At 36.1% G+C, this 9,550-nt stretch overlaps 1 protein-coding gene across 2 annotated transcripts in view; it reads right to left on the bottom strand.

The window, feature by feature from the left end:
- Positions 1-1,477: 1,477 nt before the first annotated feature.
- Positions 1,478-9,550, bottom strand: part of tns1a (tensin 1a) — an 82,713-nt gene continuing 74,640 nt past the window's right edge. For both annotated transcript variants that reach the window (XM_026261949.1, XM_026261948.1), the window contains 16 exons: positions 8,863-9,050; positions 8,614-8,689; positions 8,294-8,377; positions 7,989-8,015; positions 6,845-6,992; positions 6,076-6,707; positions 5,884-5,973; positions 5,587-5,715; positions 5,412-5,507; positions 5,120-5,197; positions 4,909-4,980; positions 4,795-4,824; positions 4,361-4,529; positions 3,761-3,829; positions 3,086-3,115; positions 1,478-2,994 (listed from right to left, as the gene is read on the bottom strand). In XM_026261949.1, coding sequence (XP_026117734.1) covers positions 2,853-2,994; positions 3,086-3,115; positions 3,761-3,829; positions 4,361-4,529; positions 4,795-4,824; positions 4,909-4,980; positions 5,120-5,197; positions 5,412-5,507; positions 5,587-5,715; positions 5,884-5,973; positions 6,076-6,707; positions 6,845-6,992; positions 7,989-8,015; positions 8,294-8,377; positions 8,614-8,689; positions 8,863-9,050 — 2,060 coding nt within the window. In that variant the 3' untranslated portion in view covers positions 1,478-2,852. The remainder of the gene's footprint in view (positions 2,995-3,085; positions 3,116-3,760; positions 3,830-4,360; positions 4,530-4,794; positions 4,825-4,908; positions 4,981-5,119; positions 5,198-5,411; positions 5,508-5,586; positions 5,716-5,883; positions 5,974-6,075; positions 6,708-6,844; positions 6,993-7,988; positions 8,016-8,293; positions 8,378-8,613; positions 8,690-8,862; positions 9,051-9,550) is intronic.

Here is a 9,550-nt window from a genome sequence, read left to right as displayed (position 1 = left end):
TAAATCCCACCTTTTGCGCAGGAACTGGCGTACGCATGTTTCCACTTCATCTACATCGATATCATTGACTTGATTTGCAAATAAATGCACAGACACTATTTAAACTGAACAGAGATGACATCACTGAATTCAATGATAAACTGCCTTTAACTGTCATTTTGCATTATTGACACTGTTTTCCTAATGAATGTTGTTCAGTTGCTTTGAGTCAGTGTATTTAGTTTAAAGCGCTATAAAAATAAAGGTGACTTGACTTGACTTATTCGGATGAGCATCACTGAGGTCCTGTTGATCCTGAAGGTGAATGGGTTCAGGTGGGCCAGTGAAGAGCTTCAACACATAACTCAGAAAACCTTTTCTGTATGGTAATTTCTTTGTGCACAGGATTGAAAAAGAACATAGAGAATGGAGAAGCATGGAGAACTTTGTTTACTGTCATCAGTAATCCTTGCCTCAACTTATTTTATTAAACATGGGATACTGAATTAGGAACTTTATTGGCCTATACTAGGTCATGTTGCATTAATTGTATCTGGCAAAGAGCTATCTTTTTATGCCTGTAAATAGCAAATAATAAAGAGTATCATGATTGAGGGAAGTCATTGTTTAAGCTCTAAGTCACCTGTTATTGAATCAGTTTGTGGTGTAACAATTTAATTTTAATAAGAGGGTTGCTGCAGCAATTGTGTTGTTTAAGGCTTCATTGATCACTGTGGAACAAAAAATATTTTCTCCTTTGCTGAATCTAATGCTGTGTATTGATATTTGCTGCTTAATGTGAAACACTGAAATCTGCTGAGAAACTCATACAGCACTGATTATTATCACTATTATAATAACACAGAATGACATCAGTTTAAACACAAGATAATGGACATAGCTTTCAATGTATTTCAGGATGATCACCATTTACCAAATGGTTCATTTTATGATTTTTTTTTTTACTTTTTTATTTTCAACTGCACATGGTCTGTCAAATTGCTCCTTTTTGACCATTTGAAAATAGACAAAATTGACTGTAAACCCCACAGTTTCTCTCATTTCATCCATGATCGCTCTCCTTACTAACTTACATTTGAAAAACAGTAAAACCTGACAGTAAATATTGCACTGCTAACACATTTTAGGTGAATTGCTTTGACTTTCTACTAATGGCTTACTTAACTCAGAGTTTATGTGTACCACCATTGCCTCTTGTTATAGAGAAATCTATAATAAAACACTTTTCATCCTGTCAGTTACTTTAGATTATTATTACTTTTAAATATTCCATCTCTTTTGCCCATCTATGATTATAAAGCACTTCATAATGGTGAACAGAGAATGTACCTACTATAACAACCTACAGTAGTCAATGACAGAATGGAACGCGCATTACACAAAATTCTATATACATTTGGCAAACATATTGTTACATTGCCTCTTTTACATTTCCACATAAAACAGCAAATAAATGACCTCTCTTTGACCAATAACATAATCCACATCAATCCAGGAGCTATTTTAATCACACACATAATGGCAGCACTCATGGCAAATTTCTATACACATATTAATTGGTGCTTTTTTTTAAATCTAAAATTTTTTTTTTTTTCAGTTTCTTTCACAAACATGCCTTTTCATTCTAAATCACCTAACACAGTGACAAAGTGAACACACATTCAAATAAAGACAAAAACTGTAACATACATTTTACATCAAGAGCTTCTCAAAACCTGATTTTGATATTTTAGCTAAAATAATTTCTTTTAACTTTTAAGTCAAGTTTTTTCTTCTTCTGTAGACTATAGACACTATATTTTAATATTAGTTAACCATGAGTAATACTGCAACAAAAATAAATATTCATTAAATGTCATAGTTTGTCATAATATATCTTAAAGACAAGTACAAAATGGATCTACCCATGCACTCAAACAGTATGCAACAAAATGTTGTCTTATAATTGTCACTGACTGGGGCAAAGCTGTGAATGGGATGTTGAGCACAGTTCAGAAAAAGCTAAACATCTAGTACCACAGCCAGGACATTTGTGGGTAGAGCCAGTGTTCTTTTCTTTCCATATGGATATAGAATCTCAGCATAAAGTTTCCAGTGACTGCAGTGTAGTTGCTATTTCCATGTCCGCAGGCAAGTGTAGCAAGTCTCTATGTGGTTATCAGTTTGGCAAGGTGATTTTCTGCCATTTTTGGACCACTTTTTTTTATGAGATTTGGTCTGTTATTTAAAGCGAAAAGCTAAGTTCTGCAAAATGCTTTTCTGAGTAACAGCAGAGCAAACTAATGTCCTCTGAATTCAGAGAAAATGACTTACTCTTGTGATTCTTGCAAGCAAACATGCAAAATGGCTTCTTCATACTTTTCACAGGAGGACAGAGAAAGAAAATTTTTGAGTTTTTGACTTGTTCAATCTTATCTTTTAATCTTTTTTACAAAATAAAAATAAAATGATCGTCAGACCTTATTTTTTCTGAACTCTACCTTTGGTTGTTCAATCACAATACTGGCATTTTTCTCTAAATATTATTTATATTTTTTATTTGTATTTTCTTTTTTGTAAAGTCCAGCCTCCTGATAAAGAAGGCCAAAGAGACAAACTTTATCCCTGTCATTTACACTTACTACAGTACTTTAACCCTGACATATTCTTAATCTGCATTTTTTTTACAGCACGATCTTCACAAAGAAGAAAGAGTAAGAGCCCAACCACCAGAGTTATTCAACAAAAATAAAATAATAATGTATGTAAAAAGAATAATCCACTCTGGGAAAATGAGTTAAGTATAACCAAATCCTCTTTGGTGAAAAAAATTCAGATTCATGGAGAAACCAAGATGGTTGCTAGATGATCACTCAAGGTTTCTGGGTGTTCAGCATGACTTTGGAGACAAAATGGACAATGGTTGAAGAAGACTGATCTGGTTCCAGCTCAGCAAACAGATGAGTCACATTGTCAGTCGTGCTTCCTTGTTTTCGAGCCACAAACCCAAATAGTCTGTATTATAAACCAGAGTAAAGTCATGTTAGTCATTTTTTGTTGAATATTTAACAAAATTATTGACATTGATTTAATGTGGTATACTCACATTGCTACACCACCTTCTGCTTTATTCCACCTGTGAAAACAATGGGATACAAACTCTTACTGAATTTACAGTGCCCCATTATGGATTTTTGGGAAATTACCTTTCATGCAGTGTGTAACAGCTCTAAGTGAATGAAACAATCCTGCAAAGTTTTAAATCTTAAAGTGCACCGTGTATAGTAAGTTACGGTCTCTCAAAAGAAAAGGTCGACTCTGAATCATTGAAACCCAAGCTGTTTCATGTAGACATCAACTTATAGTCATCATATTGCCCACCCACTTCTTGGTGTTTTTGCAATGAAAATGCGAATTCATTCTTTTGGAGAGGTAAAATAGCGGTTTCCCTGGTAACACTGTTGCTTTATCAGGTATTACAGGCAAGATGAAAAGGAAATGAGACCAATTGGACCAATAGCCTTTTACTTAAAAGTGATCATTGAGCTAATCGTTTGGGATTCGTTGATCAAATAAGGTAAAAATAATTGCATATTATAAGACAATGAAAGTGTTATTTGACTCTCTTGCATGCATGTCAGTCTGTAAAACCAAAATATGAACATTTAATTAATACCCATAATAGGGGAACTTTAATGTAAAACTATATTTCTGAAATGATTAAATGTAGTGTATGGACCATGCAGATGAGCAAACTAAAATACCTAAACAAAATACTTACTTTCTGTCTTGTGGGTCCAAATTGCAGTAAGTGATCATGTTGATTGGGTAATGACGACGGAAAAAAATCCTACAAGGAAAATTAAGTTTGGTTATTCCAAAATCACACAAGCTTGACTAAAGACAGCACCTATAGGGGTAGTTCACCCAAAAATTATTATAAATTTTTTTTTTCACCCAAACCATGATTTACACACCCTGAAGCCAAAGGTGTATATGACTTTCTTCTTTTAGACATATACAATTGGAGATGTCCTGGTTCTTTCTCTCTTGACAGAACGCCACTCTCATTGTGAACGTGCATAGGACAGTTAGAGGAAGCTACTGTAGAGATTACACTTTTTATGATGTATGGATACAGTTTTTCGGGCTTCAAAATCTTATAGCCAGTTCAATGCCATTATAAAGCTGGGAAGAGCCAGGATTTTTTTTTAAATATATAAACCCGATTTAATTTAGCTAAAAGAAATAGAAATATATATATATATAAAGAAATATATATATATATATTTACCTAGGATGGTTTGAGGATGAGTAAATCATTGGGTAAGTTGTCTATGTAACTATTTCATTAAAAATGAATAATAATAAATCCACTCACTTCCTCTGATTGTCAGTGAGTGTGATGCCCTGTGTGGACACTTTGAAGTGGACACTGGTTGCTGTAGGAGGAGATCTGGCAGCAAGTGTTTCAGTAATGGCTTTGGCCACAGCCTGAGGACCAGTAAGTGATTCCATTTCCACAGAGTTTATGTACAAAACATTACATGCTGGGAGAAAGAGATAAAATAAGCGTGAAATATAGTTTGCATCTCAAACAACACCAAAACAGTCCCACATACAAAGAATGACATGAAAAAAAGGACGTCATAGCTATTATTTGAGGCAAGTCAGCTGCTATCACCTTATTTTAAGGACTGGTTTCAGATGCACATGGTGAGTAGTTGATTTTCATAGCCAGTAGTAACTATTAAATTAGCATGCAAATAGTGACACAAATGCTGGAGATATTACAGAATATTGTGCCATATTTACCATAAAAATCTTCAGTAGGTTTAGGAGGTCCTGAAGTAGAAGAAAGTTGACAAGAAATTATGAGACAAATGAGATTTACAAAGAGCAATGAGGGGAAGTGAAAGAAGCACTCACCTGCTCCCTGTTTTAACAAATCCATGGTTGAACTTGTTGGCGTGGCTAGCTCCATGGCCTCTTCATTTGGATCTGTTCATAAAAAGGTCACACATTAAGACTAGTACAGGTCAGTCAGTGATTAGGGGAATACAAAAAAAAAAAAAAGGCACCTATTGATTAGAGGTCATTTACACGGGCTACAGGGATTGTGTGATAATAGCATTCTCACCTCTTGTAGGGATCATAAGCTTGCATGGAAGAGCCAGAGGTGTGATTGCGTGTTGATATACGAGAGCCGACAGACACCCTTAAACACATACATGCACAAAGGACAAATTATAGCACACACACACACACACACACACACACACAAGCTAATATATTGGAAGACTGCAGACTACTTTTCAAAGGGTACCAATTTAATTTATTACAATACACAGTAGACAGAAAATCATAAAAGCATCACCACTGGAAATTATTATCATTATTATTATTATTATTATTATATATATATTTTTTACCAAAGTAGGGCTCGTTTGGGCAACCCTTAAGTCTCACGCCTTTGGCACTGGTTTCAATCAAGAAGTGTCGTACCAACTCATTTGTGATGTCACCAACTTCAAAGTAAGAATAAAAGATAAATGAGGATGAAGTTCTGTTCATTGATGATAAGCACAATGCATGTAGTTATATTACCTTTCTTGTTCTGCTGCATTGTAGGAGGGGGAGAGGCTACTTTCATGGCTAAGCCATATGCTCCTCTGAAAGAGTTACTGTCTCGAATGACAAATGCTCCTGGTTCACGATCTTTAAGAATACAAATGGCTGAAACATATAAAAGAGTAAATTAATTACTAGTCATCGATACATCCCTACCAAGGCAAAACACTGCAACAACATTAATGTTCAAAATAGTGTTTTGCCTGCCCTATGATAGACGGGTTTGGCTCCACTTTACACAGATTCAGAGAAAACTTGCATCAAATATAATACCTTGTTCCCTGGAGATTTCTGGTTTGTACCAAAATTTGGATGTATCTTGAACAAATTTGATATTGATTCTTATATCTGGAGGTCCATCTGCTGAAAAAGAACAAATGGTTTGCTTAAGTTATTGATCAAATACACACATATTTTCATTTAGTCTTTTTTTTTCAAGATTTCTATCTGCAGTTCTTATATTACCATATATTGAGGCAATTGCAGGTCCTTGTGTAGGAGTGGATGTTTTCCTACTTTCTATGCTGTCTGTTGGAACACTTTTAGAATTCTCTGCAATGGATCCTGCTGTTACATCCAGGGGTAGGAACAATGAGAGGCTACAGGATTGCTCTAGGGGAAATGAATGGGTAGCAGGTCCAGGCTGAACCAAAGTAGTGGTGCTTTGCCTGGACTCTGCTCCATGTCTCTCATATGGGGTGGTCTGAACCCTAGGTGGGGCTTTGTGATCTGGGCTAGAAGCAACTGGAGCAGGCGAGTAATGGCGGTCTAGCACAGGGCTTGGCGGGATGAACTTGCCGCTGCGACCCAAAAGAGGGCTGTTGGGAGTGGTTGGTTCACTGCCGACATTGGCTGTTGGTAGACGTCGTCCCAAAGCAGGGCTACTTGGACCACCAAGCCTGCGTTGAAGGGCAGGACTTGGAGGTGTATTGGTGGCAACTGTACGGTGGAGTGTGTTTGGGCTTCCTGGAACATGATGAACACCCACAATGTTAACAGTAGCTTCATCAGGGTTAAGGTAAGTAAAGGTGTCTGGGAAAAGAGGAGCCCGGACGGGCTCAAATGGAAATGATGCAAAGGCAGGCTGCCTTCCAAAACTGTTAGAAAGAACAACATAAAAATTTAGAAAGCATGAGTATATTAAATTAACCAGATACGTTTCACCCAAACAGATGAGGACACATACATATATTTTGAATTTGAAAAAGAGGGCCAGTGGTCAGACAAGTGTTACCTATCAGAAATAGCATTGTTGACAGGTTGAGGTGGGTTGAAAGAGTGGGCAGGAGGAACTGTTCTATCAAAAGCAGGTGAAGATTGATGTTGCAAAGGAGAAATCAATCCCCCTCCTCTGACTCCTGTTGCCACAAAACCATGTTGCTCTACAATAAATAATAAATAAATAAATAAACAAAAATACACACAACACACACACACACACACACACAAAATAAAAAAAATAAAATAAAAAAAATATAACCTGTGAAAGCCTTTTGACCACCACTGCTATTACATGATATGACACAAATTTGGGGATGATGTGATGAAAGATCTAGGATGAGTTCAAAACTGTATGTTTTCAGCAAAATTTTAAACAGAGGTCAGGCAATATGGTTAACATCAGAAAGATGGATATTTTATTCCACAAAAATACTAAATATATAAATCAGCAGGATCATGACTTAAGGCCAAGAACACCAGTGTCAAAAGGAGGTGAATATTAGGATTAGGTTTTTTATTTATTTTTTTTCAAAACTTGCTAGTGCTGTCCTGAAACTGTTCTACATAAGGGCTATCTCTAACCCTGCTCCTGGAGAACTAACGTCCTGCAGAGTTTAACCCCAATTTTTCATTGATTTCAACAAATTTACTGTCATTACAGATGCTTATGAAACCCCCCAACTCAGAAACTCTTGGCTTAAATAAACTTCTGAATTTTCCACTTTTTGGTGGCATTCATGCACATATGTTCAAGTTGTAAATACGATCTATCCGACATGACTTTAATGCACCATAAGCTCTGCAGTACTGTAGATCTTCAAAAGCAGGCTTAGCCACCATGATTTATAATTGAATTTAAAATAGGAATAAACTTCTAGAGTCACAGAGCAGAGACGTTTGGCAAATATTGTTGACTCTATAATACTTAAACACGTCAACTCTGGGGACCCACCGGTGGGTCCAATGTTGCATATGCCTAATTAAAAAAAAATAACAGCTGAAGTGGTTAAATTCAAATTCAATAAAACCCACATAAACAAGAGGGTTTGCAGGAGTTAACAGCAGTGAATGTGTGCAAGAAGGAAAGTGTAGCATTCTTCGAGATAATAAGCATGTCAGTGTAAGGGTTTCCACTGTCATTTGAAAAATACTCTTACCTTCCATATCATCACTAGAATCAGAATCTGACAGCAGAAGGCATAAAAAGAGAAAGAGGAGCAATGACAGTTTTTTTAAAATTGGGAAGAGGATAATAACAGTGTGAATTTGTTGGGAATGCACAGCAGGAGTACATCGACAGAAATTAGCACTGTAGATGGATGAAAGGGGTGGGGTAGGGGGGAATTTCTGAACACTATTGGCCATGTAAAAAAAAAACATGCAGTCTATTTATTAAATTATGACAAAACTGGAAAATATACACAAGTGGACAGTGCACCACACTGGTTTTACAGGTACTCACCTGAACTGCTTTGTTGTACTAGAGCTTCTGTAGGATTCTGTGCCTTCCTTTCTGTGACTGGAAGAGCGAACTGACCAGAACGGCCTAATTAAACAAAAATACTTTCATCGTTAGTTTTATGTGCTCAGAAGCCACAAGAAAAACACCAGTCATGCATAGAAGTGAACTACAAATATGTTAAAAATTGAAATTATAAGTCAATATAAGTCATAAGGGATACAGTATATGCCTTTTTGGAGATTTATCTTAAATCACTAGCTTAGTCTGTACTAAGGTTGTGGACAATATAGGAAAGGTAGAGGTCAGGAAATGTGTTTCACCACCACTACTGTGGGTAGGACTAAAAGGAGCTGATTCCATCTCCTCAAAGGCCTCTCTGTAGCTATGCACTGTTTTCTGTAAGGGAAACATATAGGATGACAAAATATTAAAGTATAATGTACAACTAAGAGAAGTAAAAACACTTAATAACAATATACAATGACCTTTTTTTTTAATATTACAATGTCAAATGAAATGATAAAGGGAAGCATACAGTATATATCCAGAATTCATCCATTATTTTATACCTCCTTAGGTTGTCCACCTGGGTTCATTGCAATTGTGTTGGCAAAGTCTGGAGATACAGGTTTCAATGGAGAGCACACTCTGTGGGCTGCACTGTCATTTTGGCTGCTGAGGTACTGGCTTTCACTTGTGGTTCGTCGGCGCATAGTTGGCATGGCTTCATCTGGGGTTACTGTACGTGAATGTGATCCTAAAGAACATGGAAAAGTGTTCTTCAAGCAAATGCAGATCATGTGTCAGAAGGGTTAAGTACTTTAACTTTTTGGCAGTTTTAACTCTTCAAATATCAGTTCCATTAGCACTATTAGATTAAGGACTATTCCAAGAATTGTAGCGGTTTTATTAAAATAGATCATGCCCTTCATCATTCATTGGCCTCTAGTGGCTATTTTTTTTTTACTGAAACCTCCCCAGATTCAATCCTGACATAGAGTATGTGTACATTTATGATAATAGCTGATTGCATTTAAAAGTTATAGTCATGTATTTAAAAGCAATATATATTTGATTACTATTGATATTGAGACTGCAGAGAATCTTCTTACACCATTTTAATTCAGTTCAGTGCAAAAGGCTCAGAAAAATAAGTATCAAAAGTTTTGCCAAAATACAATATGGTGGAAGACTTCTAGACGGTCATGAAATTATATGAAATTTGTGTTCAGTTTGACTTAAGGATTACAGTGCTAT

This window comes from Carassius auratus, chromosome 6 (assembly GCF_003368295.1).
Source record: "Carassius auratus strain Wakin chromosome 6, ASM336829v1, whole genome shotgun sequence".
NCBI classification, from domain to species: domain Eukaryota; kingdom Metazoa; phylum Chordata; class Actinopteri; order Cypriniformes; family Cyprinidae; genus Carassius; species Carassius auratus.
Note: the sequence above shows the minus strand (reverse complement) of the source record. Positions and strands in the feature narration are given on the sequence as shown.